The sequence below is a fragment of the Canis lupus genome (genome assembly GCF_048164855.1).
Source record: "Canis lupus baileyi chromosome 36 unlocalized genomic scaffold, mCanLup2.hap1 SUPER_36_unloc_1, whole genome shotgun sequence".
Lineage (NCBI taxonomy): Eukaryota > Metazoa > Chordata > Mammalia > Carnivora > Canidae > Canis > Canis lupus.
In genome coordinates, this window is record NW_027326453.1 from 254,886 (window position 1) to 282,670 (window position 27,785).

The 27,785-nt window shown below is 38.7% G+C and overlaps 1 protein-coding gene and 3 non-coding genes across 8 annotated transcripts in view; all 4 read left to right on the forward strand.

Moving 5' to 3' along the window:
• Positions 1 to 22,024, forward strand: part of LOC140629670 (nucleolar protein 58) — a 31,788-nt gene extending 9,764 nt beyond the window's left edge. Inside the window, exons 3-17 of one of the 5 annotated variants that reach the window (XM_072819206.1) lie at positions 387 to 439; positions 644 to 762; positions 4,868 to 4,929; positions 5,886 to 6,007; positions 7,655 to 7,791; positions 9,585 to 9,649; positions 10,795 to 10,929; positions 11,725 to 11,870; positions 12,613 to 12,739; positions 14,289 to 14,452; positions 15,838 to 15,972; positions 16,161 to 16,222; positions 18,548 to 18,681; positions 21,203 to 21,372; positions 21,741 to 22,024. In XM_072819206.1, the coding sequence (XP_072675307.1) occupies positions 4,875 to 4,929; positions 5,886 to 6,007; positions 7,655 to 7,791; positions 9,585 to 9,649; positions 10,795 to 10,929; positions 11,725 to 11,870; positions 12,613 to 12,739; positions 14,289 to 14,452; positions 15,838 to 15,972; positions 16,161 to 16,222; positions 18,548 to 18,681; positions 21,203 to 21,372; positions 21,741 to 21,791 (1,503 nt within the window). In that variant the 5' untranslated portion in view covers positions 387 to 439; positions 644 to 762; positions 4,868 to 4,874 and the 3' untranslated portion in view covers positions 21,792 to 22,024. Of the gene's footprint in view, positions 1 to 386; positions 440 to 643; positions 763 to 4,867; positions 4,930 to 5,885; positions 6,008 to 7,654; positions 7,792 to 9,584; positions 9,650 to 10,794; positions 10,930 to 11,724; positions 11,871 to 12,612; positions 12,740 to 14,288; positions 14,453 to 15,837; positions 15,973 to 16,160; positions 16,223 to 18,547; positions 18,682 to 19,751; positions 19,932 to 21,202; positions 21,373 to 21,740 lie in introns of those variants that run through there. The other 4 variants (XM_072819207.1, XM_072819203.1, XM_072819204.1 and 1 more) reach the window with 4 other exon arrangements.
• LOC140629674 (small nucleolar RNA SNORD70) lies at positions 539 to 624 on the forward strand. The gene has a single exon (XR_012027501.1). It is a non-coding gene; the product is annotated as a small nucleolar RNA SNORD70 (small nucleolar RNA).
• Positions 11,928 to 12,006, forward strand: LOC140629676 (small nucleolar RNA SNORD11B). Its single transcript, XR_012027503.1, has one exon. It is a non-coding gene; the product is annotated as a small nucleolar RNA SNORD11B (small nucleolar RNA).
• On the forward strand, positions 12,889 to 12,972 carry LOC140629675 (small nucleolar RNA SNORD11). Its single transcript, XR_012027502.1, has one exon. It is a non-coding gene; the product is annotated as a small nucleolar RNA SNORD11 (small nucleolar RNA).
• Positions 22,025 to 27,785: the final 5,761 nt, after the last annotated feature.

Consider the following 27,785-nt stretch of genomic DNA (forward strand, 5'->3'; position numbering starts at 1 on the left):
TGAAGACAGATGCTCAACCGCTGAGCCACCAGGCATCCTGATTTTAAGCCATTTCTTAATAGCATTTGTACTAGATGGACAAATCCTTGTTGTGAGATTCCTGACTCAAGAGGGACTCTTAATACCTTTTCTAGGGTCTCTTCTATTCTGTATAGTAAAAGGATCTGTGTCCAGCTTTAAACAGCAAGAGGTTATGTTGAAGCCATAACATTTAGAGAAACTGGTTGTTTTAAGAATAATTTATCTAACTTGGCACCCTGATACCCAGTGATGGGAAGCTTTATTTTATTGGTGTGTGCTTTGGAAACAATCCAAACCTGTTTCCTAAATAATATGGCTTTTGCACAATCAATATGCCCTCATAACTTTTCTTTTTTTCCTTCTAGAGTAAAGCTAAAACATTTTGAGAAATTTCAGGATACAGCAGAAGCATTAGCAGGTAAAGTGAAAGACTAGCTGTTTTGGTTTTGTGCTTAATCTTTTCAATTTATTATTCATATCAAAAGATTATTTGCTTCAGTTGCCTGAGTTAACCTTATTCAATGTTGTCAATGATGCATTCTTTTGGAATTGAATTTAAGTGATCTAACTCAAATTCGTCGCTACCACTGAGACAACATTGAGTTAGCTTTTTTTACCATAGGGCTTGTTTCCCCCCCCATGTGATGAGAGGTGAGAAGTGGTTAAATTGATCTCCCTGTGGAAACCAACAGCATAATGCTGAAGCACAATTCAGTAAAAGCTGTTCTACAAGGGACCAAGGTAATGTAGTCAAGTACACAGCTCTCTGATAATTTTAATCCAAGGGTAAAATTGAGAATAGCCAGGATTCACAACTGAAATAATAATAAAGCAGCTCTCCATGGGTATACGTTTTTAGTACAAAAGACCACAATATTAAAAGTTTTAGGAAACTAATAGATTTTTGTATGTGTGGGGTTTTTTGTTTGATTTTTTTGTTTTTAATGCAGAAACTACAGAGGCTTGAGTTAAGTATGAAGGGGGCATGAAGAATGGATGACCCCTATCCTTCAGCTAGTCCTCATGATGGGAGAACAGACAAAGCAATAGGGCTTATTAACTAGGCTTGGCTTTAGTAGGCAGTTGGTCTCAAGATTTTTTTTTTTTTTAAGATTTTATTTATTCATTCATGACAGAGACGGGGGGGGGGGCGGGGGGGGCATAGGGAGGAGCAGTCTCTGTGCAGGGAGCCCAATGTGGGACTTGATCCCGATCCCGATGTGGGACTTGATCCCGGGTCTCCAGGATCACACCCTGGACTGAAGGTGGCGCTAAACCGCTGGGCCACCAGGGCTGCCCTCAAGATATTTTTTTAATGTTAGGGAAAACAGGAATACTAGATAAATTCAGCTCATAGATTTTTCAATCATTTAAGTTCCGTATATCAAATCAGCTAACTGCTTGGTGGTATAATTTGAAATTGTAGGACCATAAGGAAAAATATGGCATATAATTAGGCAAGAATATCACAGACACAAATAATTTTGTTCATCAGCCCCAAGAGAGGGGTATAATTCTCTTACTAAATTAGGAATCTATCTAAACATGCTAGAATATATATATGTGTGTGTGTATATATATTTTAAGATTTTATTCATGGGAGACACAGAGAAGCAGAGATAGGCAGAGGGAAAAGCAGACTCCTTGCAGGCAACCATTGGGATTTGATCCTAGGACTCCGGGATCATGCCCTGAGCAGAAGGCAGATGCTCACCTGAGCCACCCAGGTGTCCCAACATGCTCGAATATTAATGAGCTACCCTAACACTGGCAGAAGGGTAGCTGGAGGAATACCTAAAAATGGGGTCAATTTTTAAATTTTATTTCATTTATTTATTTGAGACAGGGAGCATATGAGTGAGGGGAGGGTCAGAGGGAGAGAGAAAAGCAGACTCCCACCGAGGAGGGAGCCCAATGCAGGGCTCATCCGAGGATCCTCAGGATCATGACCCAAGTTAAAGGCAGATGCTTAACTGACTGAGCTACTCAGGTGCTCCAAATTTTTTAATTTTTAAAAATAGTTCTAGGACTGTTTCATCAGTAAGTCAGTAATTAAAGCCTCATTAGGCCACTAAAGCACAAATATAATTTTTGCCTGGATTTTTTTTTTAATATTTTTATTTATTTATTCATGAGAGACACAGAGAGGCAGAGACACAGGCAGAGGGAGAAGCAGGCTCCACGCAGGGAGTCCGAAGTGGGATCCCGGGTCTCCAGGATCACACCCTGCGCTGGAGGCAGTCAGTCAACCGCTGAGCCACCCAGGGACCCCCCTGTTTTTGTTTAAGTACTCTCTACATCCAACTTGGGGCTTAAACTCCCGGCCCCAAGATAAAAGAGTCACATGCTGGGATCCCTGGGTGGCTCAGCAGCAGTTGAGCGCCTGCCTTCGGCCCAGGGCATGATCCTGGAGTCCCGGGATTGAGTCCCACATTGGGCTCCCTGCATGGAGCCTGCTTCTCTCTCTGCCTGTGTCTCTGCCTCTCTCTCTCTCACTGTCTGTCATGAATGAATAAATAAAATCTTAAAAAAAAAAAAAGTCACATGCTCTTCAACTGAGCCAGCCAGGCACTCCTGCCTGGAGAATTTTTGAAAAGATGGTTCATCACAGTTTTAAAATTATATGGGTAGTTTTGTTAAGACCCCAAGTGAGATTGTGTTTGCTGCTCTCCAACTGCAGGACATTATTCACATAGGCTGTGATTTGAACTGCTCCTGCTGGAGTTGTAATGTGCAGCAGCCCTCATCCCAAGTGGCTTCTTTGAATTCCTTTTTGCATATTTATTACCTCTTTAATCTTTCTTTGAGATATTTTTGACCAGTCTTTATTATTAAATGGATAGATCTAACTTTTACCTAAAATAAAGCCGGTTTTTACTGTTAACAGCTAATATGTTTATTGTGTAGTGGTTGTCAGATTTGTGCTCATCATTTCAAAATTGTTTTTAAATGCTTGAAACAATCCTTCGGAGTAGATGTTTTAATCACTATTGATAGGAAAACTGAGGGTTGAGGGGTATATCTCCTTTTCCTCCTGAGCTCTTGGTATTCCTTAAAATAAGGTTAGGTAAATGGGCAAAATGCCAGACTAGGCGAGAATTTTATTTATTTATTTGTTTGTTTATTTATTTATTTATGAGAGACACAGAGGTAGAGACTCAGGCAGAGGGAGAAGCAGGCTCCATGCAGGGGGCCCAACATGGGACTCAATCCCGGGTTTCTAGGACCAGGCTCTGGGCTGAAGGCGGCGCTAAACTGCTGAACCACACAGGCATCCCAAGTTGAATTTTTTTAAAAAAGAATTTAAAGGCACTTGGGTGGCATAGTTAGTTGGTTAAGTACCCATCTCTTGGTTTTGGCTTAGGTCAGGAGATTGAGCCTGGCGTCGAATTTGCTTAAGACTCTTCCTCATTCAAAAAAAAAAAAAAAAAGACTCTTCCTCTCCCTCTCCTGCCCCCACCCCGACAGGCACATGTTCTCCCTCTTTCTCCAAAATAAATAAATATTTTTTAGAAAAGAATTTATATTGGTCCTAGAAGTTCATATATACCATTTCTATGGAAAGCTTTATTTTTACATTCTAATTTTCAAATTGCAAATCTTCCAAACACTACAGAACAGTTTGGTAGCAGCCTACATTTGAATGAAGTGGGAAGATTATTAGGGGATGCTGAAAAGTGGCTGGTGAAGTAGAGAAAAGATTCAGTTTTCCCCCTTAACCTTGTCACCATTTCTGTCATCTTTTAAAAATTCCTATTATAAAGAGTAATGAACAGGTTTTTAATAATAAAGGGAAGGTAAATGTTAAATCTAAAATAAGTAGAAGTTTTTGCTTACAAGAAATCTTCGTGTTTTGTTTTGCTTTGTTTTTTTTTTTTTTTTTTTTAAATATTTTATTTATTTATTTAGGATAGTCACAGAGAGAGAGAGAGAGGCAGAGACACAGGCAGAGGGAGAAGCAGGCTCCATGCACCGGGAGCCTGACGTGGGACTCGATCCCGGGTCTCCAGGATCGCGCCCTGGGCCAAAGGCAGGCGCCAAACCGCTGCGCCACCCAGGGATCCCCTGTTTTGCTTTGTTTATTCACGAGAGACAGAGAAAGAGACCTAGGCAGAGGGATAAGTAGGCTCCCTGCTGGGAACCTGATGTAGGACTCGATCCCGGGACCCCAGGATCACACCCTGAGCCAAAGGCAGATGCTCAACCACTGAGCTACCCAGGTTCCCCCCCCCCCACTTTTATTTTTTTTTAACATTTTTATTTACTTGAGAGAGAATGAGAGAACGCATAGGAGCTTGAGTGTGGGGAAGGACAGAGGGAGAGGGAGTCTTGATTCTAGGACCCTGAGATCATGACCTGAGCAGAAAGCAGATACTCAGTGGAGCCACCCAGGCACCCCACAAGAATTTTTTTTTTTTAAGATTTTATTTATTTATTCATGAGAGACATAGGCAGAGGGAGAAGCAGGCTCCATGCAGGGAGCCCGATGTGGGACTCAGTCCCAGTACTACAGGATCAAGCCTTGAGCCCAAGGCAGAGGTTCAACCGCTAAGTTACCCAGGTATCCCAAATTTTTTTTAAAAAAAGGAAAACACTAGGTTAAAATAGATGATATGGAAGACTAAGAACTAGAAGCTAGAAGTTGAATAAAAATTTTAATCACCAAAGATTAAAAACTTGAAAGAATATATAACTCTACTTGAAAGGTAGATTGTGCGGAGTCAGTGTTATACAGTGTGTAAAAGGTTATAACCTAACAAAATAGCTTGAGTCTCAGCTTCTTAGAGTGTGGTGTAAGAGCTTGTGGTAGCCATATGATTTTTGTCATTACCTTTCATCTTCCCAGATAACGGATGAAATGGATTTGTAACTCAAATGGATTGAGATGTGGTCAGGAGGAAAGAGAAGGTACCTGGCTGATTAAGCATAAATTGTCTGGCCTTAGAAATTGTGGCCAACTCCCTTCCTGGCAGGCGTACTTTTTTTTTTTTTTTTTTTTTTTTAATTTTCTTTATCAGAGGTTGAGAGAGGCAAAGACATAGGCACAGGGAGAAGCAGGCTCCCTGTGGGCAACCTGATTCAGGATTCGATCCCAGGACTCCGGTATCATGACCTGAACCAAAGGCAGACACTCAAATCACTGTACCACCCTGGCATCCCTGGCAGGCATACTTTAAATTTAGCCAAAACCCTGACAGATATCGGATGAGGTATTAGTCCATGTGGGTCCAGAAGATCCTAAGTCTAGGCCTAGGAAGGGTGAGAGTTATAAAGCATGAGATTTAGAATCTGCCAAAAAAGAAAAGCAATCTCAAATTGAATAGGCTGCCTCTTTGGGAGTGAGTTATCCATCACTGAAGGTTTACAAGCAGAGGCCTGATAACATACCTGGATTTGGAATTAGCCAAGGCCTCCACAACCCTCCCAAGTGAATACACTGCTTTTTTCCAGTGTTGACAGGATTTTAGGTTATTTCACAGAACATCAGGCCAGTCGGTCTACAGTGACATTGGAGACTGGATCTGTTTGTCACTCTAAAATAGACTGTTTCTAACATTTTATGGTTCTAGTTCTCTCTGGGTTCAAGAGTAAATTTTATTTTATAAAACGAAAGGAATGCTGTATCAGCTTTAACACCTAGTTCTAGAGCTGAAGTGAGGGTGGGAAGATCAGATGAGATTGTGAAATGTGTAACTCTTTCAGTGTTTTTTACATTTATCATTTAATTTTAGAAGTAATGTTAAATTCAGACTTTTTGGAAGGAAGTGTTTATTTTGCTTTATTTTTTAAGCTTAAATGACATGAAGTTCTTAAAATTAAAAACCTGAGAGTTAACTCTTTTTTGTTTTCCCTTTTCTAAAAAGCATTTACAGCTCTGATGGAAGGCAAAATCAATAAACAGCTGAAGAAAGTTCTGAAGAAAATAGTAAAAGAAGCCCATGAGCCCCTGGCTGTAGCTGATGCTAAACTAGGAGGGGTCATAAAGGTAAATATTTTTCATGCCTGCCAATCAGAACTCACCATATAGCATTGGTGACTACAAAGCCTAGCCTTTGTATATTTTTCCCTAGGCTACAGAATAATTGATTTCCAATATGATTATCAGGGCTAAGAACATACAAATAATACCTGTTCATTGTAGAAAATATTAATGTCCCCAAAAGTGGTAAAAATTCGTTTTAACCTTGTCACCAGAGTTATGTTAACAGTATGTATGTCCTGCTATGTTTTTGTTTAGTCACATTTCTTTTTCTAGCAACAGAATTAAAGACCTGATGATTTTTTTTCCCTTTATTTATTCATGAGAGACAGAAAGAGAGAGGCAGAGACACAGGCAGAGGGAGAAGCAGGCTCCATGCAGGGAGCCCAATGTGGGACTCAATCCCAGGTCTTCAGGATCATGCCCTGGGCTAAAGGCAGACACTCAACCGCTGAGCCACCCAGGTATCCCTTGGTTTCAGCTTCTGTTGTGAGATTGAACCCTGTGTCAGGCTCCGTCAGGAGTCTGCTTGTCCCTCACCCTGCTTCTCCTGCCCCACACACTCTTTCAAATAAATAAATGAAATCATTTAAAAAAAATTCTGTGTAGGGCAGCCCCTGTGGCGCAGCGGTTTGGTGCTGCCTGCAGCCTGGACTCGATCCTGGAGACCCTGGATCGAGTCCCACATCAGGCTCTCTGCATGGTGCTTGCTTCTCCCTCTGCCTGTGTCTCTGCCTCTCTCTCTCTCTCTCTCTCTCTGTCTCTCTGTCTCTATGAATAAATAAAGTCTTTTTAAAAAAATGGTTTCTTTAAAAAAAAAAATTCTGTGTATAACTTTTTGATTCCTCAAAAACTTTACTGAAAGCCTACTATTGACCAGAAGTCTTACCATAACAAATAGTTAACCCGTATTTGTATGTCTATTAGATATTACAATCTTAACTTACTACATCTCTAACTTAAAATAAGTTAGAGAAAAGAATGTTACTAGGAAAATCAGGAGTGCCTAGCTGGCTCAGTAGGTGGAATGTGTGACTCTTGATCTCAGGGGTTGTGAGTTTGAGCCCCACATTGAGTATAGAGGTTACTTCAAAATAAGTCTTTTTTAAAAAAAGAGAAAGGAAATCAGACACCTGGGTGGCCCAGTCACTTAAGCATCTGACTCTTGATATTTACTCAGATCTTGCTCTCAGGGTCATGAGTTCAAGCCCCATGTTGGGTTTTACGCAGTCATGGAGCCTATTTAAAAAGGAAAAATCATAAGAGAAGGTACATTTACAGTACTGTTCTGTGTTTATCAAAAAGAATCTGCATTTAGTATTCCTACAAACATTAGAAAAATGTGAAATAATGGGAAATACAATTTTTTAAAATGAGAAATACTTAAATCTGCTATTTTAATATGTAAATGGTTTTAGGAGGGCCACCTGGGTGTCTCAGCGGTTGAGCGTCATCTGCCTTTGGCTCAGGGCATGATCCCTGGGTTCTGTGATCAAGTCCCACATCAGGCCCCTGCAGGGAGTCTGCTTCTCCCTCTGCCTGTGTCTCAGCATTCTCTCTGTGTCTCTCATGAATAAATAAATAAAATTTTTTAAAAAATAATGGTTTTAGGAAAATTTTATTTCATTAATACAGATATTCTTGTTCTCATAGGAAAAGCTGAATCTCAGTTGTATCCATAGTCCTGTTGTTAATGAACTTATGAGAGGAATCCGTTCCCAGATGGACGGATTAATCCCTGGGGTAGAACCACGTGAAATGGCAGCTATGTGTCTTGGATTGGCACACAGGTGAGATTTACTGGAAAATAAAGTCAGTTTATTGCTGTTTAATAAGCAGTTGTATTGCACTGTACTTTAAGCATACTACAATTACTAATTTAATTCTTATAATAATCTTATGAGGAAAGTAGTAATATCCTCATTTTATAATGAATATGATGCGCAAAGTCCATTCACCTGCTAAGTGATAAAGCCTGGATTGGAATCCAGGCAGTCCCCATCATAGGCATTCTCTATTTTTTGTTGAGTCCCACAATTCTTGGGCCTTTTTCCCCACCTCTGATCTCTGCTGAATCATTTGCTGTCCTTCCATCTTTTCATCTCCCCCAATTTTTTCATCTGCTGTTGTCTCCCTCTGTATCTATAATGTTTGTTTTACTTTGATTTTTACTGACTCTTTATTTTTATTTTTTTAAGATTTATTTATTTATTTGTTTGTTTATTTGTTTGTTTGTTTGTTTATTTATTCGTGATAGACATAGAGAAAGAGAGGCAGAGACACAAGAGGAAGAAGCAGGCTGGAGCCTTCATCCAGGGACTTCAGGATCGTGCCCTGGGCCAAAGGCGGGCATTAAACCACTGAGCCACCCAGGGATCCCCTTTACTGACTCTTTATAATGCAAAGAGAAGCTCACTCACTTATCATGTTTAACCAAAGAATAGGCGTTTCTCTGTACTATAATGTGTTCTGAAAAGCTTGGCATTCTATGAAATTGCACTAAAATAACAGGGTTTTTCATTGAGAAAGATTAAAAGTAGACTACTCAGAACCTATGTAACTTTATACCAGAGCACTATCAAAAATAGCCCTTTATATTATTAATACAGTTAAAAAGGATACATTAAGGGACGCCTGGGTGGCTCAGCAGTTGAGCCTCTGCCTTTGGCTCAGAGTGTGATCCCAGATTTCTGGGACCAAGTCTCATAGTGGGCTTCCTGCATGGAGCCTGTTTATCCTCCCTCTGCCTGTGTCTCTGACTCTCTCTGTGTCTTTCATGAATAAGTAAGTAAAATCTTGAAGAAAAAAAAAGGATGGTTAAATTTAGATTAAAGGAATAAACAGAGGCTTGTACTTTTGTACAAAAAATAACATAAATCAGTGAAAGGGTTAAAGCTGCTGAGTTACAAAGATGAGCAAAATGCATGAAAGTTAAGAGTAACTTTGTAACGAGCATTTTTAAGAGTGCAGGAACTGCTAAACTGAGTTAAGATCCAAGTTTGTGATTGACATTGTATAACAGTAGTGGTTCCTTAATCATTGACAATTAAATATTCCTTAGAGGATATTTGGCAACATCTAAAAACAGTTTTAATTGATACAAGTGGGGTCATGTCTCTACTAACGTAATGGATAGAGGCCAGGAATATTGCTGAATATCCACAATGCACAGAATAGGTCCTATGCCCCTACAACAAAGAATTATCAGGCCTACATTGTTAACAGTGCCAAGATTAAGAAAAAGTTATGTATAATACTGTTCCTTCATGGCTTTCTGTTTTATTTACCTGCTGATATAAAGCATTGTAAAAATACTATATGAACCAAATGATTTGTACTAAACAGCATTATCCTGTTTGACAAATTCATGTTTCAGACATATAGGGTATAGCAGGACCTGTGTATTTTCTTTTTAAATGTGTATTTCCTGATTTTGCATATTCTTGTTCAAATGGTTTCCTATATTGGGAAAATTAAAATACAGCTCCAAGGAGAGGGACTTGGGTTTTAAAAAGTATCTTAAGATGTGAATTAGTTTCATAGATGCTATCAATAACTTCTTATTTTCCCCTCTTATATCCAGCTTGTCCCGATACAGATTGAAATTTAGTGCTGATAAAGTGGACACCATGATTGTTCAGGCAATTTGTAAGTATAGTACATGTAAGGTCTGATCTGTCCATTCATCATGACTTTTTCTTGCTGCTAAAACTATATCTTTTACGATTTTATCAGTGAGGAAGAAAAGGAGATTCGTGGGTTTTTTATTTGTTCGTTTTACGATATTATTTATTTATTTGAGAGGCATGAATGGGGGTAGGAGCTGAGGGAAAGGGAGATGCAGACTCCCTACTGAGCAGGGAGCCTGATATGAGGCTTGATCCCAGGACCTGAGATCATGACCTGAACTGAAGGCAGACGCTTAATCCACTGAGCCACCAGGTGCCCCTAGAATTTTCAGTGGTGAAGTAAATAAGCTGGAAAATGCAGAATAGAAAAGGGAAGCCACTCCTAATTTGACTAGTTGGAGATAATATAAATTAACATTGGTGATGTTAACAGATTTGTCTTTTTCCATGAAGTAAATCAATAGATGGGATCTATTGTGTTGTACTTCTGCTTTTTTTTTTTAACTTGGCTTTATAATAGGTCATTCTTCCATATTATTAAGTGAATCAACTCCTAACAGTTTCCAATTTTAAAAATTCCTTTAAATGGCAATTGCACTTCTGGGTATATACTCCAAAGAATTGAGCGGGTACACACACCAAATACATACACATCTGTGTTTGTAGCAGCATTATTTGCAGTAGCCAAAAGATAGAAATAATCCACATACCCACAAACGGATGAATGGATAAACAAAATAGGGTATATACACATAATAATTATTATCTTTAGACCTTAAAAAGGAATGAAATTCTGATGCATGTTACAAAATGGATGAATTTTGAAAACATGCTGAGAAATAAGCCACGCAAAAAAGACAACTGTTGAGTGATTCTACTTATGAGGTACCTAGAACAGGCAAATTCATAAAGGCCACAAGTAAAAGATATTACCAGGAGATGGGGGGAAGGTGGGGATATGGTGTTATTGTTTAGTACTTACAGACTTTTCCCTTGGGATAATGAAAGAGTTCTGGAAACGGGTAGTGGGTGATTGTTGCACCGAAACCTACAATTGAAAATGGTTAAAATGGTAGATTTTATGTATATTTTATGATTTTTTTAAAGCCCTTTTAAGTTTTTTGTTTTTTGTTTTTTGTTTTTTTTCATTTTAATCTACTGCAGCCTTGTTAGATGACTTAGACAAAGAGCTAAACAACTACATTATGCGGTGTAGAGAATGGTATGGCTGGCATTTCCCTGAATTAGGAAAAATTATTTCAGATAACCTGACATACTGCAAATGTTTACAGAAAGTCGGTGAGTAACTTAATTCTTTATTTTTTTAACTTAATCTTTTAAAGCATTGAAAATAACAATTTTTTTAATCCCACAACATGAGTTATAGGAATTGTTTTTTTTCCTTTTTTTTAGTAATTTTTTTCCTTAAGCTTCTCAGAGTTTCTTACAACTTACATGTATTTTGGGTGTGTAGCTGTATTAGTGTCTGTTAGAAACAGTTAACTTGGACTTTGATTTCAATGGCCTGTACAACAGAGAACATGGTTCTCTGATTTGGTTTTTCTTAAAATGGCTTCTTAAGGTGAAATGTATCCCATAGTAAGTTTACCATTAATACAGGCAACTGGACCTGGAATATGCTACTAAAAATAGTGCTGTCCGTACTGTTAGTGTTGTATCCTGTGCCAGTAGTACAGTAATATTAGCAGAACAACTTAAGCATTGTTAATATATAGGACTTCCCAGGGTCATACTACATTGCCGTATTACCACCCCAAGAATTAGTGGCACAGGCTTTAGTAAAATCTTAGCTACAAATTGCCTTATCATTAGTCCTATTTTATGAAGTATTTTGTTTTTAATTCTATTTTATATCTTTTTTGGAGGGAGATGGTGGGGAGAGATTTTAATCTCTAAAAATCAGGCCTTACATAAGGGAAATTAGTAAGTCAAACTTGTTAGCTTTTTGTTTTGTTTAGGCATCCTTTTCATTGGCTTCTCTCTACCTTTTTTTTTTTTTCTTTTTTGACTATTTGGATTTTATATAATTTGTTGAAGAGTGATTCTCCCTCATCCTCTGCAAACATTCCATAGGCGATAGGAAGAATTATGCCTCAGCCAAACTTTCTGAATTACTGCCAGAGGAAGTTGAAGCGGAAGTGAAAGCAGCTGCAGAGATCTCCATGGGAACAGAGGTTTCAGAAGAGGATATTTGCAACATTCTGCATCTCTGCACTCAGGTAAACTATACACATGGAGAAATTACTTTTGGTGGGACTGGCTATGTAATAATTTTCTGATGGCAATGATGATTTTTAAGCTTACTCACCTGATAAATATGAGGGTGTTCAGTCACTACCTCATCTGATGCCATCTTGATTTATATATTTCAAGGGGGAAATACATACTGAAGTAGGTTGAAAAATACCATCTAATTTATTTGTATTGTTAGCATTGTCTGGATAATGAATTATAAATTCATTAAGACAGAAATAAAGATTGAGTTACTTATTTCTAGCCTTTATGTTTATAGCCTGGAGTGTTCTTTTTTCCTCATTTGGAGATAGCTAAACAAGAATCACAAAGAGGAGGGCTGGCTCAGTCCGTAGAGCATGTCACTCTTGACCTTGGAGTTGTAAGTTCTAGCCCACAATTCGTGTAGAGATGCTTAAAAACAAAATATTTTAAAATCATATGCACAAAAAAGAATCACAAAGAGGATGACCAGTGTCTAGCCTTGGAGTTTTTTAAAAAATAACAGTAATATTGACTAGCATTTTTAGGCAGTGTATTGGGTTGTTTTACATTTATTATCTCATAAAATCCATTAAAACGGGAAACTGAGATAAAGAATGGTTCATTGTTCCGGGATTACATGGCTGACCTATGATAGTTTAGGGCTCCAGTGTGTAAAGACATGTGGTTTTTAAATGATTTTTACATAAGTAATTTATGATGTGTTCATTTTGTTTCTTATACTAGGTAATTGAAATTTCAGAATATAGAACTCAGCTCTATGAATATCTACAAAATCGAATGATGGCCATTGCACCGAATGTTACAGTCATGGTTGGGGAATTAGTGGGAGCACGGCTCATTGCTCATGCAGGTGATGATTTTAATGTAACTTATAAACAGGGATATTTAGAGTAGATTGTTTTCTACTTAGGGTTATCTTTTTCATCTTCAAATTATATTCATTAGAAATTTTAGGTAATAAACAGAAGTAGTTGGTTATAGCTAAGAACTAAGGACCAAGTGTTCAATGATGATTCTAATGTGTATGCCTGATTTCCTTTTGGATAGTGAAGGCATCTTTAGTCACTACCTCTTCTGAGACACTTGTGGTCCGTTGTCAGAAGTTTTTTACCATTAATGAGAATAATCAGATGAATGCAGGAGAATGAAATCAGTTAATGATTCCACTACTAGAAACTTACCAGAATAGGGGTGCCTGGGTGGCTTAGTTGGTTAAGCGTCTGATTCTTAATTTTGACTCAGGTCATGATCTCATGGTTGTAAGATTGAGCCCATCACTGGGCTCTGCTCTGGGCATGGAGCCTGCTTAAAATGGTCTTTCCCTCCACCCTTCCCCCTTGAAAAAACCCCTCATCAGATTAAATAGTTCTCACAACAGGTGATACATACCCTTGTTTGAGAATCTGGTTCACTACTGAATATGCTAATTTTAATATATTTGACATGCAAAATCTTTTAATGAATTTATAATGAAACTTCAGGTGTATATATGGTGATGTTACAAAGAAGGTATGTTACAAAAAATACTGTATAATTGAATATTTGCAAATAGAGTAAAGTACTATTGTTGGAGTCATTGTTCCACTCCATCATAGAATATTTTAATGTATCATCTACATCAAAGTGTCTAAACTAGAATAGCACCTACCTATAACTACATCATTATACAGATAGATATGCCATCCAAATACCCTCAGCTGCAAAATTGGGGTTATCTGGTTGGTTTTGTTTGCATCCATATTTTCGTAGGCTTAACCAAACTTTTGTGGTAAGAGATGCAGGGATTAACAGAAGTGTGTGTTCAATTTTAAATACATATCTAGTGGTTGAGCATTAATATTGGGGGTCTGTTCTGACAAAATCTGTACAGTAAATCTTTTTTTTTCTGTACAGTAAATCTAATAAAGCAGCAACTTTTTTATACCTGATCAGTGTACTTACAAGCATATCTCCTCATTCATACTGTAAACAACAGATAAAGTGTGAGAAAGTTATCACATAGTTTTTCTGCTGAGATGTCTGTCCTTTGTGTGTCTGTTCATTCTTATGTTTTTTTTCCATATCTAAAGTAGAATACTTGATGTCTAAAATCCTGCTGGTATGCTAATAGTATGTAGAGTAGTTAATACCGTCTCTGGCAAATAAGTATAATTGAACTAATAGGTTTAACCTTCAGTTTAGCATAAGCATTCATTATAAGCCTCTGCTTATAGTGCTACATGGTTGAATCACAAATGCTGAGGCTTTCTAGGGAGTCCCAGACTATAGAATCTGTATTGTATCAGATTTTTATTTACTCTGGTGGCTATAATACTTAGACTATATGTCTTGTGTTTAACACATGGAACTTTTAAATACTTGGAATTGCAATCCTTGTAACTACTTCTTTTCTTTTGAAGGTTCTCTTTTGAATTTGGCCAAACATGCAGCTTCTACAGTTCAAATTCTTGGAGCAGAAAAGGCACTCTTCAGAGCCCTCAAGTCTAGACGAGATACCCCAAAGTATGGTCTCATTTATCATGCTTCACTTGTAGGCCAGACAAGTCCCAAACACAAAGGAAAGGTGAGATGTATTTCTCCTGAGACCGGTCATTTTTTCTTTTTTTTCTCCCCTCCAGATAAGTCATTTCCTCCCTACTCTATAGGATGGAGTAAATTTTTCTACTGCTTCTTTTTCATTAGAGAATGATGATTTCTTGAGCTATAAAAGCACTTTTGTGTAATGAAAGAAAATAACATAAAGTGTTATTGGGGGCACCTGGCTGACTCAGTAAGCAGAGCGTGCAACTCTTGATTACGAGGTTGTTAAGTTCCCAGCCCCATATTGGGTGTAGAGCTTACTTTTAAAAAAAAAAAAATTTTTTTTTTAATGAAAAAGTATTACTGATCTTATTAAAGCCATGTTCTTTTGCTGTGTTAGGAGTTTTCTAGAATCTATGTGTTGATGAATGGGGAATGAATCAGAAGTTTTCTGGCAGGAAATCAATTTAGCATCATTTATGAATTATAAAATAATAACCATACACTGTGCTCAACACTTAGTAGGACTTACATGAATCCTCTTACTTATTTTTAAAGATTTTATTCATGAGAGAGAGGGGGGGGCAGAGACACCAGCAGAGAGAGAAGCAGGCTCCACGCAGAGACCCGATGGTGGGACTCAATCCCAGGATTCCAGAATCACGCCCCGGGGACAAAGGCAGGCGCCAAACCGCTGAGCCACTGAGGGATCCCCTACATGAATCCTTTTAATAGCCCTGTGAGATACAGGGTATCTTTTACAGATGGGAAAGCTGAGACTTAAGCAATTTCAAGCTTTTTTGGTAAGGGCATATAAATTAACAGAAACTGAAATGTTAAAAAAAACAAAACCCTGAAATATAAAATTCAGAGCAGATTGATGAAAGGGGTGATGCATTGTTAATTAACCTAAAAGGGGCTACACTTTTTCCAGATGATCTCATGGTGTGGAACTAAGGTCACTGAGTAGAAATTAAAGGAAGACATTAGGATATTTTGAGCTCGTTTTGGACATGAACTACTGCAAGATTATCTCATCCAACAGAACGAATGGGGTTTTGTATATAACCAGTTAGCCATTGAGAGAGATTCAGACATAAAATAGGTGGCTTAAGAGATGCCTGGGTGGCTCAGCTGTTCAGCAGCGTCTGACTTTGGCTTAGGGCATGATCCCTGAGTCCCAGGATCGATCCCCTTGGAGCCTGCTCCTTCTGCATATGTCTCTGCCCCCCACCCCATGAATGAATTAATGAATAAAATCTTAAAAAAAGATAGGTGGCTTGAGTTGTATTATATTTCTTGATTTTAAAAAATCCTAGAATGAAAGAGTTGATGTTATGCTTCTATTTTATCATGAATCAGTTATTGATTTTAACATCTCAACTTGGGGTATACTTTAAATGCCTCTAACTTCAAGTTCTCTATTAGATTTCTCGAATGCTGGCTGCCAAAACTGTTTTGGCTATCCGGTACGATGCTTTTGGTGAAGATTCCAGTTCTGCAATGGGAGTTGAGAACAGAGCCAAATTAGAGGCCAGGTTGAGGACCTTGGAAGATAGAGGGGTAAGGACCACATCCTGTTTATTGTAGAAGTGTTATAAAAAATTCATAAACTTTAAGTAATTTATGTACTTACTCATTTCACCTACTAAGCAGTTTTTATTTTATTATACATTTTAGTATGTCTAATATTTTTTGTTCCTGCTACTAAGTTTCCCTTAAATTTACCAAAAATTGTTATCTTTTCTTAGATAAGGAAAATAAGTGGAACAGGCAAAGCATTAGCAAAAACAGAAAAATACGAACATAAAAGGTGAGTACATTTTGGGGAGGATTAAAAATTTCTGCTTGTGGGCAGCCCAGGTGGCTCAGCAGTTTAGGGCCGCCTTCCGCCCAGGGCATGATCCTGGAGACCCAGGATCGAGTCCCACGTCGGGCTCCCTGCAGGGAGCCTGCTTCTCCCTCTGTCTGTGTCTCTTCCTAACCCTTGCTTAAATGCTTGCTTAAATTCAATGTCTCTAATTTTTTCTTTGCTATTTACAGTTTTCCATATTTCTAATTTTTAATCATATAAATATATTTTTACATTGTAATAAATACACATATAGCATATATTTTGGCTTTTCTCTCAAATAATCTCTCTATAGGTACCTCACAACCCCAAAATCAAGACTCTCATGCTCCTTCAGCCAAGCCAGCCAGGCACCCCTTGGCTTTTTTCCCCCCTTAATATTTAACTAGTTCATTTTCAGATGTTGAAAGTAAATATTGTTATTCATGGTTTCGATATAGTATACCATCTATCAACAAAAAATCAATTCATAGTTAATCCACAATGAAACCTGTTTAAAAGACAGAAAAGTCTAAAAATAGCTAAAAGGCATAATAATAAAATACTGAGAGCTCACCATGAAATTAACAAAAGATATGTGTTAGGGTCTGGTAGTTTGGTTATTATTTGAGGTAATGTTCAATGCTGGTAATGTGATGGAAGTAGAATGTAATACACCGTTTCTGGGAAGCACTTTTACAGTATGTCTCCGGATTCTTTAGTCATTAACCCATAAATTCTCACTCAGGACCCATAATTCCTTAAGAATTTTAATAGTAAGATTTTAAACTGGGCAAGGAGTAACATCTTACTGTAAATATTCATATATGTATTTAAATGTACATATTTAGAAAAACTACTTCCTTTATTCTGGAAGGAAATCAAAAGTGTTCCCACTAACTTTATGTTTTATGAATTTTCCAAGTTTTCAACAATGACTATATATATTATATATATATTGTAATTTTTTAAGTCTGACTTGAGGTCTTTAGTTGATAAGTATGGATCTTTGTTTTTTATTATAAATGTTTTTAACGTATAAAAATTAAGCAACCGGGCAGCCCAGGTGGCTCAGAGGTTTAGCGCCTGCCTTCAGCCCAGGGCATGATCCTGGAGACCCAGGATCGAGTCCCACATCAGGCTGCCTGCATGGAGCCTGCTTCTCCCTCTGCCTGTGTCTCTCATGAATAAATAAAATCATTTTAAAAAATAAATAAATAAAAATTAAGCGACCATAAATCTACAAATAAATGAAACATTCCTTACCTTGTTTTGAACAGTTTCTTAATATGCCATTATGCTTGTGACTTTACTTTTTTTTAAGATTTTATTTATTTATTCATGAGAGACACAACACACGGAGGCAGAGACACAGGCAGAGGGAGAAGCAGGCTCCATGCAGAGAGCCTGACGTGGGACTCGATACCAGGACTCCAGGATCACGCCTGGGCCGAAGGCAGCGCTAAACCAGTGAGCCACCTGGGCTGTCCCTGCTTGTTACTTTAAACACATGCACTTAAAGCACCAATTATGAGATTACTTCTTGTTGTTTTAGGCACTTAGTACGTTGAGTTTTTACTTTTCTGCCACATTAGAACAAAAGCAAGCGTAGCCTTTTAGGGAATGTTTATCCATATGTATCCCCTTGTTTTTCTGCCTTTGGGGATTTTGTGATGAAGTATTCTGTGTTAACTTGATTTAGGTATTTTGTTTTTTATTGAATTACCCTATGTTCTGAAACTTGAGTTGCTTCAGTTTTTACTTTCTAGGATAGTCCGTTGGTATAAAGAGATTTTTGCCATTTTCCTCATACTGATTAAATATTTTTCTATACCATAGTCATCACAGTGATTACTAACTTAAATCAGAACTCATTTTAGGGCAGCCCGGGTGGCTCAGCGGTTTAGCGCTGCCTTCAGCCGGGGATGTGATCCTGGGGACCCAGGATCAAGTCCCACGTCGGGCTCCCTTCCTGGAGCCTGCTTCTCCCTCTGCCTGTGTTTCTGCCCATCTCTCTCTCTCTCTCTCTCGGATAAATAAATAGAATCTTAAAAAAAAAAAAAAAACTCATTTTAGCTCACCACTTCTCTTGAAGTGTGATTGACTTACTTGGAAAATCTGGTTGATAACCTCTTTACCTTTTGGAAACTATTAGTTTTCATAAACTACCCCAAAGCCACTAAATGATTTAAAACAGCATTGTATGCTTATGTAAGTATTATCTAATGGCATTTCCTTTAAACTTCTTTAGAATTATTTCAGTTATAAGTGTTGTAGAGATTTTTTATAGTTCTTTGATTCTTTCAGTGAAGTGAAGACTTATGATCCTTCTGGTGACTCCACACTGCCAACCTGTTCTAAAAAACGCAAGATCGAACAGGTGGATAAAGAAGATGAAATTATTGAAAAGAAGGCCAAAAAAGCCAAGATTAAAATTAAAGGTCAGTTTGAAGTTTTATTTTTTTTTATTTTTTTTTATTTTTTTTAAGATTTTATTTATTTAATTCATGAGAGACACACAGAGAGAGACAGAGACACAGGCAGAGGGAGAAGCAGGTGCCATGCAGGGAGCCTGACGTGGGACTCGATCCTGGGACTCTAGGATTACACCCTGGGCGGAAGGCAGGCGCTAAACCCCTGAGCCACCGGGGCTGCCCTTGAAGTTTTAAAATGTTGTTTATATTCTTATTCTTTAAGAAAGACAGACTTCATAAGTCTTGGGGAAATACATGCCATTAAACTTTATTATGAAGCTACCCATATTTGAAAGTTAATGGTGTGGGACACCTGGGTGGCTCAGTGGTTAAGCATCTGCCTTTGGCTCAGGGCGTGATCCCGGGACCTGGGACTGAGTCTTGCATTGGACTCCTTGTGGGCAGCCAGCTTCTCCCTCTACCTGTGTCTCTGCCTCACTCTCCGTGTCTCTCATGAATAAATAAATAAAAGAAAGGTAATGGTGTGTGTTTGTTTTTAAAGGTTTTATTTCAGAGAATGAGAGAGAGAGCATAATTGGGGAGTGGGAGAGGGAAAAGTAGACTACTCCCACTTAGCCAGGAGCCCAACCTGGGGCTTGATCCCAGGACTCCGAGATCATGACCTGAGCTGTAGGCAAATGTTTAACTGACAAAACCACCCAAGCATCTCAGAGAAGCATTTCTTTGAATATATGGAATCACATATTAAGCTGAGCGTACCAAATTTTACTTCCTACCATAGGAATTATTTTGAGAATCAGCTTAAGATACAAGAAAAAAAGTTCATGCTTTCTAAATTAGTCGTTTCTATTGTATAGAATAGACTAGAGTAATAACATTGAGTACCCTATCATTATAGTAATAATATTTAATAGGTGCTATCTGGTGGACTGGGCTATCTTGGAAAGTTGGTAAGCAAGTAACCCCATTTGCCAGTAGTACCTGTATTGAATGCCTGCCGGCTAGTCTAGCAGGAAAAGCAGGCATTAAAGTAATATTTGGTTTGCTTAAAAAATTTTTTGTTTGTTTCTAAATAGCTTTGTGGTCAAAAGTATACTATCAGCAAATGTGGATTCCTGACCTGGCTGAAAGAAAGATAAACAAGTTATTTAAGTCCTGTGTTTCTATTTACTTATTGAATAGTAAGGTGATCCCTAAGCCAATTAATAGCATTTGAAACAACCAACTCCAGATTCGTATCTCCACTTGTATATACAGTAAGCTTTTTTTGTTTTTTGTTTTTTGTTTTTTTACAGTAAGCTTTTCAAACTAATATTCCTCTGTTTTTGTCACTCTCAGTCTGTTTGTTTCTCCACAAATTTTTCTGTCTTATAAATGGCAGTTCTGGTTGCTGTGGCATTTAACTTTTTCTTACAACCCAAATGTATTCTGGCAACAAGTGATCTTAAAAAAAAAAAAAGATTTCATTTTTAAGAAATCTCTACAGTCAATGTGGGGCTCCAACTTAAAATTCCAAGATCAAGAGTCATATGCTCATACCAACTTAGCCAGCCAGTTCTAGTCTAGCAACAAATTCAATTCAATTCTACATTGAAAATATTTCCAGAATGTAACCATTCTTCTTACCCACCACTGCTTTTTTTTTTAATGTAGCAGCCACAGTGCTACCTCCTGTTAACACTGATCTACTTTTACTCCTTGCTCACTCTCCGCCAGCCACACTGGCTTCATTATTTCTTGTTACTCTCCAACTCTGCTTCTCTCCCAGAATAGCCTTAGCATTTACTCTTCTCTCTGGCTGGAATGTTTTTCCTCAGGATAGGTGCATCATTCACTCCTTTGCCTCTTCCAGGTGTTGTCAGACTATCCTCTCTGAAGTAGCCATACGCATTACTGTTCTTAGTGTTCCTCTTCCTGCTTTGTTTTTATTCTTAGCATTGATTACTGTGTAAGATATTGTGTAGTTTTATTGTTTTTCCCCCTCTACTAATAAAAAAGATACATAAGGACAGGAATTTCTTTTTATGTCCTGTTGTATCCGGTTGGCTAGGATATGACCTGGCATTTATTTAGTAAGTGCTAAATAAATTTTTGGTGAATGAGTTTCTAATGAGATGCACCTATTACTGAGTCTTCTTCTTCTTTTTTTAAAGATTTTACTTACGGCAGCCCAGGTGGCTCAGCAGTTTAGCGCTGCCTTCGGCCCAGGGCCTGATCCTGGAGATCTGGGATCGAGTCCCACGTCGGGCTCCCTGCATGGAGCCTGCTTCTCCCTGTGCCTCTCTCTCTCTCTCTCTCCTCTCTGTGTATTATCATGAATAAATAAATAAAATCTTTATTTTTTTTAAAGATTTTATTTATTCATTTATTTATGAGAGACAGAGAGAGAGGCAGACACAGGCAGAGGGAGAAGCAGGCTCCCTATTGGATAGCCAGAATGATGGGAAAAAACTGATATGCAAGAGGTCAGGAAAGTGAGGTCTGACACAGTGTTAATTGTTGTGTCTGTATAATTAACCCCATTTAGTTGAAGAAGCCCCAGCAGCAACAGAAGAAGAAGAGGAAGAAGAAGAAGGAGTACTAGTGGTAGAAGAACAGGAGACGTCTGTGAAGAAGAAGAAAAAGAAGGACAAAAAGAAACACATTAAGGAAGAACCACTTTCTGAGGAAGAACCTTGTACCAGCACAGCAATTGCGGTATGTTTTTAATTATCAGTACTTTGTTGGCATGGGCGGGGTCTCTGTATTTTATTATACTCTACGTATTAGAAATGAGCGGGCAGTTAAGATGGTTTTCATTGATGGAACAGTAAAAATAAAAATATTATTAAAAAGGCCATTCCCAAACCTAGAATCTTACTATAAACTCGGTTTACTTTGAGGAAGAGAGAGAATATTTGCTACAGATTTTCATAGAGGTGATACTTACAGTTTTAGGTTTTAATCTTTAACCCAAATTTATTTTCAAAGGATATAGATCAACTTTGCTTTTTATAGGAAAAGTTATTATTACTAACCCATACATTTACAGCTCTTTAAAAAGCATTCTGGTTTGTTATTTTCAGAGTCCAGAGAAAAAGAAGAAAAAGAAAAAAAAGAGAGATACTGAGGACTAATTGAAGGGAACCGTCTTGGAATGAATCATCTGAATACATCATACTTAGGATTCAGTCAGAATGTATCAGAGATGTCCCCTAATTTGAGGGAAAGTTGGATGAAACAAAGTTATTAATCATTTATACCTTTTCAGACCTATTCGTGTCTTGACATCAGTTCTGTTAAACTTGATTGTGTCATCATTTCTTAGAGTCTTTGTTACACAAATAAAAATATTTTCTTTGTATTTTAAGGCAGTTCTGTGATCTCTATACTTTAGGTAGACAATCCATGGCCCTTTCTATGTTTTATTATTTGATGATTATTGCTTTAATAATTCTAGCTGAAAAGTGAGAGTTGTGAATTATTAATTTGAAACTTAGCCTTTCTGAAGGCTGTGATTAGATGGACCAATTTAAGAACCTTACTAATGTTTCTTTTTCCTTTTTAGACTGTCCCTTTTTTCTCCTTTTCTCCTATTTTTCTGCTTCTGTATTTATTTAAATAAAGCTGTGTTTTGTGTTCAAAACTTTTAAATTAGGTGAGCAAAACTTTTGTCCCTATTTTACTTTACAGTTCTGAATAGAGCAACAAAATAATTAGTAACATAGATGTAGACTTTTTTTCTGAACTAACATTTTTAAAAGGATAACAAAATGATTATCTAGTAAAGAATGGGGGAATAACAGGAAAACAAGATGACCAAAAATAAAATGTCCATGGGTATAACCAGGACATAGAACACCAAAGAAATCTGTTGCTAAAATATAGTATTAATGTGTGAAAAACAGCCTGATTGACAGCCGTATGTGTACATATAATCATGACAACCACAGGTTTCATGGTATCGTTAGGACTTGCATCTCTATGCCTTGGGCATGATGCTAAAGCCCAGCTCAATAAATGCATTCAACAAACAAGTGGAGGAGCTAAAATGATTATAGCTTTGGGGTGCCTGGGTGGCTCAGGCAGTTAAGCCTCTGATTTTGGCTCAGGTCATGATACTGGTGTTCTGGGATTGAGCTCTGTCCAGCTACCCGCTTAGGAGAGTGTGCCTCGCCCTCTGCCCCTACCCCCTCTGTTCACGTGCATGTGCTCGCTCTCTAATGAATAAAATCTTTAATAAGATAAAATGATTATAGCTTTGAGTTTCCTCTGCTTTTCAGGTAACTAACAGCAAGTCCACAGCCCCTCTTGTTCCTCACTTGTGAATTAGAGTTGATAGTCAACGTTACTTCTCCACTAACAGTGGCTTGTAGAAAAAAGATGACATAAATTTTCAGAGGTGTAAGTACATTTCAAATTTAGATATTTGAAGTAAATGCTACATGAAGTACATTAGCCGTCCCTAGACACAGTTCTATAATAAAGCTGGTTATCTTGCTCCCAGAAGAACGTTATCATTTTATATTATTCATTAGTACCTCAGACATATTATTTACTTGGGATTTTAACAGCTTTTGATGAAAGTTGCCCATAGGTCTGTGCCAAGGGCTATATTATATAGTCCAAAGTTTTCTGTTTGAAGTAAGATAGACTTTGAAATGCTAATTAATAAACTTCTAGTCTTTGAATGGTCTACAGGCCTGGGGAAAATCTAGTTGCATCACAGAGCTATTAATAGGTTTTTTTTATTTAAGTTTAATTAACATATATTGTGTTATTAGTTTCAGAGGTAGAATTCAGAGTTGCATCCAACACCCAGTGCTCTTTGCTTCAAGTGCCCTCATAAATGCCCACCCCAGTTCCCCCATCTCCCTGAGTTGCCAGTTCTCTTAACTTTATTTTTATTTTATTTTTTAAAGATTTTTATTTATTTATTCATAGAGATGCAGAGAGAGAGAGAGAGGCAGAGACACAGGCAGAGGAAGAAGCAGGCTCCATGCAGAGAGCCTGACATGGGACTGGATCCAGGGTCTCCAGATCACGCCCTGGGCTGCAGGTGGCGCTAAACCGCTGCGCCACCGGGGCTGCCCAAACTCTTAACATTAAAACACTAAATAGAAGGTAGATTCTGGTTCCTCTTTGTGCTAAAATGAAGTACTTATTCCTTTGAAGAGCCTTAGGATCTTAGTCTGAAATGGGAAGTGCAGGTGAATTTTATAAAAGCTCATTCTGATTAGCAAACTTGAAAAATTTCTGCGAGTAGGCCACATAAAATACTTAAATACTGATTATCTGGGTGCCTGGCTAGCTCGGTAGAGCGTGAGGCTCTTGAGGTGTTGTGAGGTCAAGCATCACATTGGGTGTAGAAATTACTTAAAAAATTAAAACTTGGAGATCCCTGGGTGGCTCAGCTGTTGGGTGCCTGCCTTCAGCCCAGGGCATGATCCTGGAGTCCCAGGATCGAGTCCCATGTCGGGCTCCTTGAGTGGAGCCTGCTTCTCCCTCTACTTCTCTCTCTCTCTCTCTCTCTCTCTCATGAATAAATTCTTCAAAAAAATTAAAACTTACTGGTTCTCAAAAAACCGTGATTCTCCACTGTACTCCACATCCTTCCCTTCAAAAATGTAAATTTATACTTTTTTACCACTTCTGTATCAGGGAACCTGGGTGGCTGAGCCCATCAAGCGTCCCAATTTTTTTGTGTTTTTTAAAAAGATTTACTTATTTAGGAGCACCTGGATGGTGCAGTTGGTTAAACGTCAGTTGGTTTCAGCTCAGGTCCTGATCTCAGAGTCGAGTTCAAGCCCTGTGTTGGGCTCCAAACTGGGGCATGGAGCCTACTTTTAAAAATAAGTAAATAAAAATAAACTATATCTCTACTACGTTGTGGGACCTCAGTGTGCTTATCATGGCCTGGGATGAGCTATACTCTCTAGAACTCCAACTTCAATCACTCTTCTGCAGTTCTCTTCATTGCTTTGTTGCTTTAAGGCCATCTTTTTTTTTTTTTTTTTTTAAGGTTTATTTAGAAAGTGCTGGAGGACGGGCAGAGGGAGAGGACCCTGAAGCAGATTTCTGCGGAGGGCAGAACCTTACCCCAAGACCCTGAGATCATGACCTGAACTGAAACCAAAAGTTGGCCATCCAACCAACTGGTTACTCAGGTGCCTCCAAGGGCATCTTTTAAAACTTGTTTCAGGCCCATCCCACCTGTACCCCTTAGAATAACGGGCAGTAGGGCCGAGTAACTAAAATTTTAACATACGTAAGAGTCACCTGGCAATCCTGATAAACTGCAGATGAGTCAGTAGATCTAGGATAGAGTCTAAGATTCTTTTCTTTTTTAATAAGATTTTTTAAAAAATTTATCCATGAGAGAGGCAGAGACCAAGAGGGAGAAGCAGGCTCCTGGCAGGGAGCCCGATGGGGGACTTGATCCCCAGACCTGGGGTCATGCCCTGAGCCAAAGGCAGGCACTTAACCACTGAGTCACCCAGGTGTCCCAATATTTCATTTTTAGGAAGCTCTTAGATGATTCTTGGTTGAGGTCACTCTTAGGGTATCTAGTAGGTGATAAAGAACTCAGGCAAATTACTTAAATTCTCAAACTTGTATATCTAAAAGTGGGTTGCTCTGACAAGTGAGAAAATGTTTAAAGGGTTTTTTTTTTTTAAGCCATTCTTGAATATTTTTCCATTTCCCAGTCCTAAGAGCTTCCCTGTGTGTTCTTACCTGTCAGAGTTCCTGCAGTATAGTAGGGCCTTCATGTTTGTTTAGTGATGAGTGAATGACCTATCGATGAATTAACTAGGTTTTATGTTAAATTCAGGGGAAAGTAAACTTAAGACCACTGGGGCACCTGGCTGGCTCAGACATTGGAGCTATGTGACTCTTGGTGTTGGGGTTGTGAAGTTGAGCCTTAACACTTCTGATTTTTCTTTTCCTCATCATGACTTTTTTAATTTTTTAAATTTCTTTTTAGTTTTTAATTCCAGCTAGCATATGGTGTTATTAGTTTCAGGTGTACAACATAGTAATTCAGTAATTCCACACACTACCCAGTCAGTCCTCATCACCTATTTAATCCATACCCCAACCCACTTTCCCTCTTTTAGCCCTCAATTCTCTATAATTAAGAATCTGAGGGCAGCCCGGGTGGCTCAGTGGTTGTGCGCCTGCTTTCAGCCCAGGGGGTGATCCTGGGGTCCTGGGATCGAGTCCTGCATCAGGCTCCCTGCATGGAGCCTGCTTCTCCTGCCTGTGTCTCTGCCTCTCTCTCCCTCTCTGTGTCTCTCTTGAGTAAATAAATAAAATCTTAAAAAAAAAAATTTGAGGATGCATGGAAGCTCAGTTCATGATCCCAGGATCCTGAGATCCAGCCCCGCATTGATTTCCCTGCTCAGCTGGGAGTCTGCTTCTCCCTCCCCTCTCTGCTGCTCCCCCTGCTTGAGTGTGCTCTTGCTTGCTCGCTCTCAAACCTTTTAAAAAAGAATCTGTTCCTTGATTTCTCTTGTTTTCCCCGTTGCTTATTTTGCTTTTTTAAATTCCACATATGAATGAAATTCTACAGTATTTGTCTTTCTTTGACTTATTTCACTTAGCATTTTACTCTAGTTCCATCCATGTTGCATTTGGTAAGATTACATTTTTTTAAAGATTTTATTTAAGAGCGAGAGCTCTCTTTATATTTTTTATGGTATTTTATCTATTAAGGCTCAGATAAGCTGCTCCCCAGGTCAAGTACTCATGAATGCCACATTCATGAGTGCCACAGTCCCCAGCTGAGAGGGTGGGCAGGCAGGTGAGTAGAGAGCAGAGGCCTTCCACATCCCCCAAAAGTGGGGTGGGCGGGGTGGGGGTAGGATAATGGAGCCCTGTGCTCCTCTAGTCAACTGCTGAGGAGTGAGGGTGACCCAAAAAACCCCAGGCCTGGGATGCCGAGGATGCCTGCCCAAGTAGGTCCCAGGAAAGCGAGGGGACAGGTGCTTGTGGGCCAGGCTGGCAGGTCTGGGAACTGGCCCCAGGAGTGCTTATGGTGGGGAGGGTCTGGACAGGGAGGAGGGGCACAGGCCCTGTGGACAGCAGGAAAATTCTGGGTGGTGCCAGCCCGCCTCCCCTCCCCCCAGCTCGGGGCCCCACCGGTGCTTGTTCCATTCTATTTTATGCCTGAATAATATTCCATTATGTGTATATACCACATTTTCACCCATTCATCAATCAATGAGACACTTAGTTGCTTCTGGAACTTGGCTATTGTTTTTTTTTTTTTTTTTTAAAGATTTTATTTATTTATTCATGATAGTCACACAGAGAGAGAGAGAGGCAGAGACACAGGCAGAGGGAGAAGCAGGCTCCACGCAGGGAGCCCGACGTGGGATTCAATCCCGGGTCTCCAGGATCGCGCCCTGGGCCAAAGGCAGGCGCCAAACCGCTGCGCCACCCAGGGATCCTGGAACTTGGCTATTGTAAATAATGCTGCTGTGAACATAGGTATTCATGTATCCCTTTGGATTAGTGTTTTTGTATTCTTTGGGTAAATACCCAGTAGTGCAACTACTGGATCATAGGATAGTTGTATTTTTAACTTTTTGAAAAAATTTCAGAGTTTGACAGTGGCTGCACCAGTTTGCATTCCCACCAACAGTGCAAGAGAGTTCTTTTTTCTCCACATCCTCACCAGCATTTGTTTCTTGTGGTTTTGGTTTTAGTCATTCTGACCTGTGTGAGGTGATATCTCATTGTAGTTTTGATTCGTGTTTCTCTGATGATAAGTAATGAAGAGCTTCGCGTGTGTCTGTTGACCATCTGGATGGCTTCTTTAGAGAAATGTCTGTTCCTTTGTGATCTTTCTTTATGAATACAATAAGAAAACCATTAAATCTAAGGACCTAAGTGATAAACCCACGTTTTGGGACTTTGAGCTCAGTTTTCTGTTATATCCTATGGCCATTACCTGTAACCTTGAATGCTTTCAAAAGTCAACGTTTGTTGAATCTTTCAAATACAACTTTATAAATTTTTTTTTAACTTTATAAATTTTTAAAGTGATTTTTTCCACATGTATTTATTTGGGTGGTGTGGGGCTGGACAGGCAGAGGTAGAGGGAGAAAGAGTCCCAAGCAGACTCT